This window comes from Meriones unguiculatus, chromosome 15 (genome assembly GCF_030254825.1).
Source record: "Meriones unguiculatus strain TT.TT164.6M chromosome 15, Bangor_MerUng_6.1, whole genome shotgun sequence".
In the NCBI taxonomy this organism is placed as follows: domain Eukaryota; kingdom Metazoa; phylum Chordata; class Mammalia; order Rodentia; family Muridae; genus Meriones; species Meriones unguiculatus.
The window spans coordinates 35063459-35076064 of NC_083362.1; the positions used below are offsets into that span (position 1 = coordinate 35063459).

Below are 12606 nucleotides of genomic sequence, written 5' to 3' on the forward strand. Positions count from 1 at the left end.
CTTTGTTAGGTCACTGTGGACCTTGATAAAGTAAACGGCGCCTTAGGCAAATAATAATGCAAAATTTCACTTTAGTTTCTCTCATGAAATCTGCCATTGTCTTCTAACAGTCCCAGAACGGCCCATGAAGGCACACAAGCATGTTCTCTGTTGTCCTGTATTCAGATCTATAGCTTTTCATACAGGCAGTAACGATAATTGTGGGGCCAAGACAACAAACATGGAGCACATTGTTTGTTGTGCCTACGAATAAACTGTGGTTTTCCATTTCCTGTTTCTGTTCATTCATCGATGTTACTAACAAAATACTCAAGCATCAGGAGTGTGTGTGTGTGTGTGTGTGTGTGTGTGTGTGTGTGCACATCATCCTGAGCCCAGGCTCATCATTCCCACTACAGAAATCTTATCTCTCTTTGCCAGATAAAAAAAATCAAAATGTACCTATTAAAGATTTCTTTGAAGAAGAAATAATTTAATCAGGTTTTCCTGAAAAATCCAGAGAAGATGTGTTCCAGAAGCAGCTGTTAAGTAGTAGGGCTTCCAACAGCCCTGGTCAGGTCTGTACTCACCTTTGGACCATCAGGGCCATGCCCTCCAGCCATGCCTTTCTCCCCAGGCAACCCGGTTATGCCCGGCTCTCCTCTTTCTCCCGGATTCCCTCTTTCTCCCTAGACATCAGAATGTGAAATAACTTCAATGTAAATCTAAAATAAGTTAAAATGTTTACACAAAATGTTTTCTACTGGCGAAATTTTGATAATGGAGCCATAGAATAGAGTCATTAGAAATAGCTCAGGTTTTCTAATTTAATGACAAGAAATAAACTGGAATTAAAGATACTCTCTGTTTACCGAACAAGAATTTTTTTTCAAATAATAGAAAAACTTAATATTTACAATAAAACACACACTAAGACTGAAGATTTCATTTTATTCTGTAGCCAATGGGAAACAAAATGAATGACACAGAATAAAACACCTACCCGAGGTCCTAATGGGCCAACTGCTCCAGGCTCTCCAGGAACACCCTAGCCAGGTTTGAAAAATAGAAGATAAACATTGATCTAGATCTTGTATCATTAGAAACATTTCCAATCAAACGTTATTACATCTGTAGTATACCATTAAAATAACTATTAAAGAATTAAAAATATGTATACTTTTACAATTGAGAATATTATTTTTTCTGCAAAGATTTGTACTATGCACAAATATTTGATTTTTTGGCAATGAGAATGTACAGAATATTTTCTTACAAAAACAGCATGTTAGATTTTTTTAGACACAACAGAACATAGTTATAATGTCTTTTTAAAAACAAATTATTAGAACATGTTCAAATGGTAGAATAACATACAAAAGTACATAAGAGCCAGTTGTTTCAACTAATTCAATTTCAATTATATTGAATTTAGTAAATAAATTTTATTTGTTTGTGTATGAATTATATGTAAGTATATATAACAATATTATATATATATATATATTCCAACTGTGGGATCAAAATATCAGTCATGCTATTTCAAAACTTCTTTTCAAAAGCTCAAATAACCTCATGGAAGAAGGATTATAGGAGTAAGAGGAATCAAGGACACCGGGAGAACAGAGCCCACAAAATCAACTAAGCAGGGCTCACAGGGCTCACAGAGACTGAAGCAGCAATCAAGGAGTCTACCCTAGGCCCTCTACATATACATTATGGCTATTAGCTTGGTGTACTTGTGGGGCTCCTAAGAGTGGGAGTGAAGGTGTCCCTGACTCTTTTGCCCATCTTTGAACCTTCTTCTTCCTACTGGGTTACCTCGCCCAGCCTAGATACGAGGATTTGAGCCTAGGCTTCTAACTTGTTACACTATGTTTGGTTGATATCCCTGGGAGGCCTGCTTTTTTTTTTGTCTTTGTTTTGTTTGTTTGTTTGTTTGTTTTTGTTTTGTTTGTTTGTTTGTTTTGTTTTTAAGGAACTGGAGGAGTGGATCTGTGGGAGAGGGGGTGTGGGGGAGGGACTGGAAGTAGTGGAGTGATGGGAGGGTGAAGACAGGATGTATGGTATGAGAGAAGAATTTTAAAAACTAATAACTTTATCAAGTCTGCTTCCAGATGTTTTTTTTTTTTTTTGGGGAAGTACATTGTGCTTACTATAATAGTCCTTCTGATCTTATATACAATATTAGTTTTGGGAAGTTTTCCTGTACCTTCTCTATTGCAGCATTTGGATAACAAAATTATTATACTGTTTTACTATATTCTTTCTCTCTCTCTCTTTTCTCTCTCCCTCTCTCTCTCTCCCTCTCACTTCTCTCTCTCCTCTCTCTAATTTTTGAAAATACAGAGCCACATAACCCATGATCAATTTGTTCAGCTGAGGAGGTCCAGTCCATTCTATATGCCAAGCACATAGAATGTTTAGCAAATGTTTATTACTTGGTAATAAAGAAATTAATTCCTCTGTGCCAGTAAAATGTTTATATCAGCTCCAGACTGTGAATCACCCACTAAAATTGTGTAGCATAAGATATACAAAAAGCATGTGAATTGTAAACTTAGGAAGCCTATGAGTAGAGTTCACACAACATGAGCTAAGCGACTTTGAAAAAGTTGTACAAGATCTGAGTCCCTTCATCTGTACAGTGGACATAACTGAATTGTTGAACATAAAAAGAAATCTAGGACTTCACTCTTAGGACATGGTGTTATACCCCCTCAATTTGTATTTTTGATGTTATTACTTGAAGACTTACTTGATCACCTGGCTTTCCACCTTCACCAGGAGGCCCTGGAGGTCCAGGAAGTCCCTAAAACAAGAGTGACAATTAAAATAGTAATTCACTGAAAGTTTTATCAGCTACCAATCCCAAATAGTTTACACTTTATACTTCATTCAGTCTTCATGAAAAACATTTCATGGACATTTTAAGCAAAAGTTATGAAAAACACTGTCTAAATACATAAGAAAGCCACCTATTAGAAAGCATAAGAGATTGTTAATTTATAATATTATATTCTTATTTATCCATACCACTTAAAAATTAAGATAAGAATATAATACAAGGTACTTTATGTTTGTAGAGTCTATTACGGCTCTAGCACAGTGTTTGAACCTGCTAGAATATTGCTGAAAGAAGGTCTGAGGTTTTCACAAACAAATTGTTTTATGCTTGTACATGGAAGTATTCTGTGATAATCTGTTCATTGAGAAGTTTCGGTGACTATACTAATAGAACCAGATAAGATTAAGTTTAATAAGCATTAATTATCAAATGATACTGGGAACATTTTACTACCATTAATTTCTTAGCAGCTTTGTGTTTGAACATTTTTTTTCAGAGAAAGGTCATTCCTTATCCTTGAGCAACAATGTTTGGTTATATACAACTACCTATCCTATAAAGGTGTCTGTTTTGAAAACTAAAGAACTCTGCCTCATTCAAACATTCTATCATGTACATGTATACAAACATATTCATATATACAGGGCCTCACTCTATATTCTAACCCTGCCTGGAACTTAATAAGTAACACAGGCAGGCTGCATACTCACAGCCTTCCCACTAACTCAGTCTGCCAACTGGGAGGAGTGCAGGCATGAGCATTGTCACCTAGCTACAGAAAAGTATTTTAAAAAACAATTCATAGAATAAATGAAGATGTAAAATAGTGCATACCTGGAAGCCAGTGGGGCCCGGAGGTCCCTGCTCTCCTCTTTCCCCAGCTAGGCCCTAAAGCAAAGAGAAAAACACCGCATGCGTTCCACCAGATCTTTAGGTCTGCTTCTTGCACTCATGGTCTAGGAGGACTTATTTTTTGTATTTCTTCCAACCACCTACTTTACATATTAGGCACATGGAAAGCTAGTAATAAAAACACCAAATTCATTTTCTGCAGTCTTTGAAAGGGAGAAAATTTTATTCAAAGAGCCAGTGGAAGAGTTACAGCATGGTTTGTTGTTGTTGTCTTCAGTTCAAACATAAAAGGCCTAGACCAATCATAGATGAAATATGGGAAACCTATTATTTCTTACATTCAATTTAAAGGGTTGTATTCCGATTGAAGTTCATTTCTAGTTATTGTCATTTCAAAATAGAATGATCAAAGAACACTATGTTAGCTGACCCACAAAAACTAAATGTCAAAATGTCTTTGAAAAACAATTTTAAAAAATCTGAAGATGAAAACTTTGCATCAAAAGATGAGCATCTTTTATTTTTTGAAAAGCAGCCAAATTAAATACATTGTCATAAGATATTTTATCAGAAAAAAGTATAATTCTGTATTTATACATTTTAAATAGAATACATTATAAATGTTTTCAAACACTATTTTCCTTAATTAATGTATTCAACTACAGTATACAAAAACGATAGCGTAGCTTTTGTCACTGTAAGCCATTTTACACTTTGAAATTAGATCAGTCTTTTTACTAAAAGGGAGTACATCAGAGGAATAAAATGAAAAAAAAAAAACCTGAAATTCCTCTTCAGTCTCTTGTTTCTTCATTCCATTTCCCTGAATCATATTTTTAAGTAATCTTGGAGAAACAATGAAAACTGCTATGTATAATGTCATCGAAAAAAACTCACATACCGGGGGTCCCACGGGACCTGAAGGACCGACTTCTCCATCTTTGCCAGGGGCCCCCTACAACCACATAGACATTTAAGGTGAGGCCATCAGAACTCGTATGGTTTTATATCTTTTTTTATTCAATACCAGAAAATGGATGCCTACCCTCTGCCCAGGCACACCAGCATTCCCGGCTTCTCCTGGTTTTCCAAGGTCACCCTAAAAAATAAAAGAATGCTATTCTAAAATCAACCAATTCAAAAACTACACCTCGCTGTCCACCTGCAGATTCCAGTGGGCTGTGAAACGCTGTTCGTGGTACTCACACTGCTACCTTTGGGGCCCGGAAGGCCCATGCTCCCAGGCTGCCCTCGGATGCCAATGGAGCCTGGAGGACCCGGCCGGCCATCTTCCCCAGGGGCGCCCTGCAGGGTTGACAGCAGGTAGGTTAGTTGAGTGTAAGTGGTTTCTAAGTCCTTTGCTAACAATAGAAGTCGTTTTAACTAAAATCCAATTTCCTTATGTTTATGACTTAGTGAATGAGAAAAAATTAAATGTTGTTTTTTTATATATATATATAAATCTCTGAGGTACTATGAGCATTTAGAGCAGAATTATAGAATTATAATTTTGCTCCCTTCACAAGCCTCATTGTCATCATCTCCCGGCCTTCTCGTCTTTTATTTACTCTGTTTTATGGTGTTGAACATTTAAAATTCACCTTTCACACTAAACTATAAAAAAGAGACTCAGGTACATAAGCCAACAACATACTTACTTCTAAAACATGTAAAAGTGGAATGCCATCAGGGAATGACGATGTTATTAAATACATTTTAACAGTATTAAAATAAATTACTTCAAATTTTTCACTGATGTAATTTCAATTTCAAATGTCTAATAGAGAAAATTTAACATATATTTTGTTCAATTTGAAATTTATAATTTGTAGATTCTAAGAAGTTGCTCCTAGGGAGCACTTCAAAATGTAATCATGACCATCACTCACAGGATAAATAAATGTAACTTGCACAACCATGGAAAACGGTAATAGTGGTAGAATTATTCCAATTACTTACCAAAGGCCCAAGTTTTCCTTCAGGACCTTGAACACCAGGATTTCCTGTCAGGCCCTGACAATGAAAATCAACTGTTAATTTGTTTCCAGTCAGCAGTTGAAGTAGACTTTAAACAGAAAAAAATAACAAAAACAAACAGAGAAACAGTATTTTTTTGTAAACAACTAAACAGAATAAAAATTTAACTGACATTTTGTTTAATTGAAACAAGAAGTTTCTTTACCAAGGGTCAAACAAGTTATTTTAGCATGAAATTTAGAAGCTGTAAAAATTTACAAACAGGTGGTGAAGCTGTTTGGAAAAGGTATTTTAGAAATTACTGTATGTTATGTAGACATCAAAAATAGCATGCCAGAGTTTTTAAAACAATGCATCCATTCACATCTATTAAAACAATGCTTTATGTCATAAAACAAGCTAAACATAAAAGCAGTTAATGAAACATTAAGAATGTGGAGGTGCTTGGGTGTTGATATAGCATATAACTGCAGGCTTCTTACCCGAGCACCTGGAAGTCCAGGTTCACCTGGACGTCCTGGGTCTCCCTGGCCTCCCTTAGGTCCTGAGGAACCTACAGGCCCACGCTCTCCTTGAGCACCCTATTCCACAGAAGACAGACAGGGCAGAAATGAAGCAAAACCAAAGAAAGTTAAGTTCTTATTTTTCCAAACACACTAATATGCACCCTTTTGTCAAAGACACATTTAAAAACACTGTCACTGAATATTTGGTTCTAACTTGTATCCCCTATGAAAATCATCTTATCCACCATCAAGTAAAGCTGAAGTCATAACCTCACTCTAATAAAGAAAGAATTTTAGAGTTTAAAATTTATCTAAAAATTGCATCATCTATACTAAAGCTCTACAACATTTTGTTCTCAGAAGTACCCTGGAAGTATGGAAGCAAGGCTGTTCAAACTGCCATCTACCTCCCAGGACTTCCCAATGCTTAACAGAAAAAAAAAAAAAAAAAGATAGTTTCGGGGTTAGCCCAATATCTGCTTCTATGTCCTCTGTGGCTATGTATTCATGTGGGCTGGGTACACATCCCATTATAGAAATGTCAGTCTTGGTGTGATCTTACCTTTGGTCCAGGTAAACCATCAGACCCTGGAAAACCACGATTGCCAGGAGCACCCTACAGTGGACAACAATGCAGTTTTGAGATGATGTTTATCATTGTTTTATGTATCTAGTGAAAGGTTTCAATTTTGGTATTATCAGATTTTCAGAGATCTGATCAAGTTAACACAGCAGAAGATAAGTATAAAGAAAATAATCTAACTATAAAAATGTAATTGAAAGTTCGACAAACACGAGTAGTGAACCAAATTCTCTAAAGAAGTCCTCCAATAATTAATTATAAAATAAACACATAAAAGATAATATAGAGACACATGAAGCAAAAACATTGTCTACAGTGATCAAAATGCCAACAGTAGTGTGTGTGTGTGTGTGTGTGTGTGTAGAAGACCTTGGCTTTCACTAAAATTCTGTACAAACATGAAATTACCATTGAACCTTCAGGACTGTTTTCTTATACCCTACTTTTTCCTACTTTTACTTCCCTACTCATTGAAACTGCCATGTCCTTTCTTGCTCCCTTGGCTGAGAATTCAATGTTCTATCATCTCCCACGTTCTACTGCAGGCTTCTCCCCTTTCAGTCTCATCCAAGCTGATGTCATTTCACATGCCCATGTCTCCCACCACTTAAACTAGCACCTATCAGTTAAAAACAGCCATGGTCACTCTCCACTGCCCCCAATTATTTAATAGTGCATAGGGTGCTTATGAAAATGTGTTTTATTTACCTGTTGACTTCTTGTTTACACCCAGTAATGTAAACCAATTCACTACAACTCGTATGAGGATTAGGATCAGCAGTTTCTTGTGCACGGTTGCACCCTGAGCCCTTAAAGCTGGAGCTGGCCTACACTGATCAGTCAGTTATGAGTGAAGCTCACATAGACACTTGACTATTTTTACGTAACAAGAAACATGCTACGCCCTGCAAGGCGTCTGCACCGCCTCTTAATTACTCCGTGTTTTCTTTTTATTCACAAATTTACTCATGCAACCTCCCAAAACACACATATGGGAGAGGAGACGAAGACTGAATGTTGTTATTCAAATTTACCCTTTCTCCCATTGGTCCTGGAGGACCAACTGTGCCAGGATCGCCTCGAGGACCTCTTTTGCCTTCTTCACCAGGTGGGCCGATGGGACCCTGAATTCCATGTGGCCCCTATTAAAACAGAAGGGCAGGCTTCAGGAAAGGTATTCTTTAACTTAAAGTTAAGTTAGAAAACTCATCTAGTGAAGTGAGCAAAAAAATTTAAAGAATGTTAATTACTTTATTCCGCTGTTATTAAATGGTTGTACTTATATCGTTAAAATAATAAAGGCTTACTGGTTCCCCCTTTGGGCCAGCTTCTCCTTTGAAACCTGGAACTCCTGGATCACCCTAAAATAAAATATCAATGGTTGAACGACATGGGGAGATCTGCCAACCATCCACTTTAGGTACGATGAATAGGCAGCTGAGTCTCTATTAGATTAGTACTAACACGAAATGCAATACTTTCTGTGGGTCTGTGCATGTTCGTGTGGAGTAAGGGTACTTGGAAGAAGGTGACTGGCACTGCCTGCCTGTCTCCTCCTCCCTAGTCCGAGGATTACAGGCATGTTTCTCCATGCCCAGCATACATATAAAATAGCAATTAATGGAAAAGGAGGTCATGAATTTTGAAAGACAGCAAGGAGTATATGGGAGGGTTTGGAGGGAGGAAAGCAAAAGCAGAATAATGTAATTACGCTAAAATCTGAAAGCATGTAAACAGTAATATAAGAGACGTTACCGGTTGTCCTCGGATTCCCTGCGGTCCAGTGCTGCCCTGAGGGCCAGGAGAGCCAGGAGGCCCTGACAAGCCAGGAGGCCCAGAGGTTCCAGCAGAGCCCTGCCAACAGCAAGGGTGACACGATGAGCACAGAACCTGACAGAATTTAGAGCTGAGGATTACATCCCTTTGAAAATCACCTGACAACTTGTTTAGGGAACAGGCTTAATTCTCATTCAGAAGAGAAAACAGGCTAGACACCAGAAGCAGTGAAAGTGAGGGAATTAGGATGCTAGCCTACCACAGATGTCCTCTAAAAGACTCCACCCAGCAGGGGTTCGAAACAGATGCAGAGAATCACAGCCAAACTTTGGACAGAGTTCAGGGAGTCTTATGGAAGAAAAGGGATATAGAAGGACCTGGAGGGAACAGGAGCCCAACAAGGAGCCATAAAAGTAGAGCCCAGGGATCCTGCAAAGACTGATGCATCAACCAAAGACCATGCATAGAGAGGACCTAGACCCCTGCTCAGATGTAGCCCAGTCTCCATTTGGGTTTCCTAGTAAGAGAAGAAGAGATAGTCTCTGATATGGACTTGGTTGCCTGCTCCTTGATCACTTATATCTAGTGGAATGACCTAGCCAGCCCACAGAGGAGGAGGATCCAGGGAGTCCTGGTGAGACCAGACTAAGGTCAGACGGTAGGGTAGGAGGACCTCCTTTATCAGTGGACTAGGGGAGAGGGATAGGGGAGGAAAAGGGAGGGAGGAAGGGTAGGGCCAGGAGAAGATGAAGGAGGGGGCTACAACCAGGATACAAAGTGAATAAATTGTAAATAATAATAATTATTAATAATAATATGAAAAGCACCTGACACAAATGCTGTTACTTACTGTGGGGCCTTTGGCACCAGGTGTACCATCAGTTCCCACTGCTCCCTAAAAAGCACATGAAACACTTTTTGAAATATTAAGCTACCTTTGACATATTTGATGGTATAACAAAGAAGCATTTTTCTGAGCTAGCTCTTCCATATGTTAGGCACTTACGGGAAGACCATGGGAGCCGGCTGGACCAGGAGGCCCAGTTTCACCTCTCTGCCCCTGAGGACCCTCTGGGCCTCGGGCTCCAGTAGGGCCTGCTTCTCCCTAAAGGGATGGGAAAGATATGTTAACTTAAATAAATCACTAGTATTGTGGTGTAAAGATGATTGAGTATTTGGTATTCTTCATTTTCATTTTCTAAATACCTGAAGCTACTAAGGGTTTGTTTCTTTTCTGTGCAAACCTGGACATTTGAAGTCCAACCAGGACCTACACAATTAAAGCTTGATTGAAATATAGAAGGTAGCAGGAGATTTCCAAATGTACCACAATCCAATACCATTTTGTAGCTAAAATTTGTTGTAAGCTAAATAATTCTTTAATGAGTTAAACCCATGATAAAATTACATGTGAAATTTCACACTGTCATTTAGAGACAAGAAACAGTTTTCTTTTCATAGAAGCAATATGAAAAATTATGTTTCAGATGCAAAATATGTTTTTACTTATTAAAAGTTCATTTACTGACCTTCAAAGAAACATTTATTCAATAAGATGGAAAACACCTGCTTTGGAAGTGCTAATAAACTTGATGACTTCTGGCCACAAAAACAAAAAGCCAATGCATGAACAAATAAATAGCACTTTCTTTTCCAGGAACGAGAGCATATTAAAATAACAGCATTCATACTGGAGCAAAGGGCCATGTTAACCTTTACTTGAGTCCAAGATGATCATCAAGATAGCAAATCCAAATGCAACATATTCAGTTAACTTTTGTTTCATATAAAAAATTTAGTATGTTTCTTCTTTGCAATTTTTGAGGCACATTTGTACCATAAGTATTTTCTATATTCTGAAATCCAAGCTTGGCTCCTGTATTTTATCTTGCCTGTTATGTATCTATGTACAACGAATCTTAGAGGAACTAAGAAAAATAAAATTGTAAGCTTTAGGAGGCTAATCTATAGTAACAAAACATACGAAATTCCTTCCACCCTAAGCTAAAATACATATGACTGCATGTGAAAGTTGATCCATATATAGCCAGAAACTATGGTACAGTCTTAGAGAAATGGCTCAAAAGCAGGGACCCCGGAATTTTACGATGAGAAAGTGAGAAGTCAAAAACAGTAAAAGTTCTGAGGTATACACAGCTCACTACATGTTTAGGTTTCATTAAAAAGGAATAAGGAATCAATAGCTAGAAATGAGAACTGCCAATTTTCAGGGCAGCAGGGCAGTTTCACTAGTAACTAGTGGTGTAACTGACTAAAGATGATGAACTAATGCCCAACCAGAGGCCGAGTGAGCAGAAACTGCTTCTGCCATTTCATAGACCAGGGCTCCGTGAGGAGGACCCTTTTCTTATTTTCCTAACCAGAGCTCAGTTTGAGTATTGGAGGTCTCAATGGAAGCATGAAAATTTTTTCTATGTTTAAATAAGGACAGGAAGGGAGATTGAGTCGAGGCAACAGTATGAAAATTTGGACTTCAGAGTTGGGGTGTAACAGCCATAGATACCTACTTAAATGTGAAAGACCATAGGTTTGAACCCCAAGGTCAGAAAAAGAAGAGGATTTTTAAAAAGGAGAAAGAAGAAGAATGGCCAGTATTATGGAAACATGAATAGGGAAAGGAGGAGGAAGGGGAAGAACAGGAATGTGGGCTTTAGAGGGGTCAGGTCCTAAAGGAACAAAGAGGTTCTCAGTAAAAGCAGGCAGGGACTAGTTACTGACATGACTTAAGACTTCAGCTTAGAGCTTCCAGCCTGAAAAACAATTTGACTAAATGATTCTCACATTCAAAAAAAAAAAAAAAAAGAACCAACTTAAAACAGCAGCTTCTTTCAATTTCTAAATTCAAATTCAGTATTAGTATAGCTACTAAGAAGAAGCATGAACCTCCACTGTATTGCTGGATCATGAAGGATTTATATGAAGGATTTATACAGATTATCACACTTAATCTTAAGACAGAATTCTATTATTCTATTGAAAAATGAGGCACAGAGAAGCCCCTGATGGGCCGTGAATGTAGTTGTATTTGCAAGCTGAATCTTGTAAGGAAATATTTTTCAAAATGAAGAAAGTTACTGCTTCTGGAGTGAGAGGAAATCATTTCCTGAGCCTCATAACTGAAAATTAGTTATTTGTGATTTAGCTAGTATAATTGCCATGTCCTCCTAGTATAATCTTTGACTGTCTCTCAAAGAGCTGAAAGAAGAAATTGGTGACACAATACAATCTGCACAGAATGCTTTAATCCATTCCCACAAGAAAAGCCAAGTGTCCTTTCTTTGTAAGGGCTTGGGCAGGGAGGGGCAGAGTAATGGTCAGCATGTTATGACAGAGCAGCCCCTTTTTTTGGCAAGTTCTAATTTATTTTAACATCATATTGTTTAAAACAGTCTGCTATTGATTATTTTCCACACTCTATCCAAGAACAGAGTGTCCACTCAGTTCAAACATGCTTTTTCTTACAGCCATTCCAAGAGTCTGTCTATAGAGTCCAATTATATGGCCTTCAGTAACTTTTCTGTACTGGCACATCATATTACAGCTTTCATTCTTCTTTTTCTAAGTTCTCTTGCTTAAGGACCATGAACATATTGCTCTAAGCTCTTTCTCTTCTTAAGAATAACTCCCATATTCTTCAATTTCTGAAATGTTCTTCACTCATAAGTATGGTTACTAACTTACCTTCATTCCAGGGTTTCCTGGAAAACCGGAAGAGCCGGGTATCCCAAGGGGACCCTAAAGAAAAAAATATAGTAAAGTAATCACATGTTTTTAATCAATATACAATAACAGTATTTTTCTTTTTCTTTTTTTTTTTTTTTTTTTTTTTTGAGGGAAAAAAACCCTGCATGTACACCTACATGCCACAAGAGGGCATCAGATCTCAGTACAGATGGTTGTGAGCCACCATGTGGTTGCTGGGAATTGAACTCACAACCTCTGGAGGAGCAGACAGTGCTCTTAACCACTGAGCCATCTCAGCCCCCTTTATTTCACTTTTATAAGTAACAAATGTAAGAAAAATATTTGGGGTCAAGAGTTTTGGTTAATATATTTCTATTTCA

General features: G+C 37.7%; 1 protein-coding gene across 1 annotated transcript in view; it reads right to left on the reverse strand.

The window, feature by feature from the left end:
• Positions 1 to 12606, reverse strand: part of Col5a2 (collagen type V alpha 2 chain) — a 134682-nt gene that overhangs the window by 22190 nt on the left and 99886 nt on the right. Inside the window, exons 18-33 of the mRNA XM_021648013.2 lie at positions 12224 to 12277; positions 9528 to 9626; positions 9372 to 9416; positions 8501 to 8599; positions 8053 to 8106; positions 7780 to 7887; positions 6725 to 6778; positions 6139 to 6237; positions 5639 to 5692; positions 4886 to 4984; positions 4725 to 4778; positions 4581 to 4634; positions 3662 to 3715; positions 2738 to 2791; positions 983 to 1027; positions 570 to 668 (exon numbers count right to left, since the gene is read on the reverse strand). Coding sequence (XP_021503688.1) covers positions 570 to 668; positions 983 to 1027; positions 2738 to 2791; positions 3662 to 3715; positions 4581 to 4634; positions 4725 to 4778; positions 4886 to 4984; positions 5639 to 5692; positions 6139 to 6237; positions 6725 to 6778; positions 7780 to 7887; positions 8053 to 8106; positions 8501 to 8599; positions 9372 to 9416; positions 9528 to 9626; positions 12224 to 12277 — 1125 coding nt within the window. The remainder of the gene's footprint in view (positions 1 to 569; positions 669 to 982; positions 1028 to 2737; positions 2792 to 3661; positions 3716 to 4580; positions 4635 to 4724; positions 4779 to 4885; positions 4985 to 5638; positions 5693 to 6138; positions 6238 to 6724; positions 6779 to 7779; positions 7888 to 8052; positions 8107 to 8500; positions 8600 to 9371; positions 9417 to 9527; positions 9627 to 12223; positions 12278 to 12606) is intronic.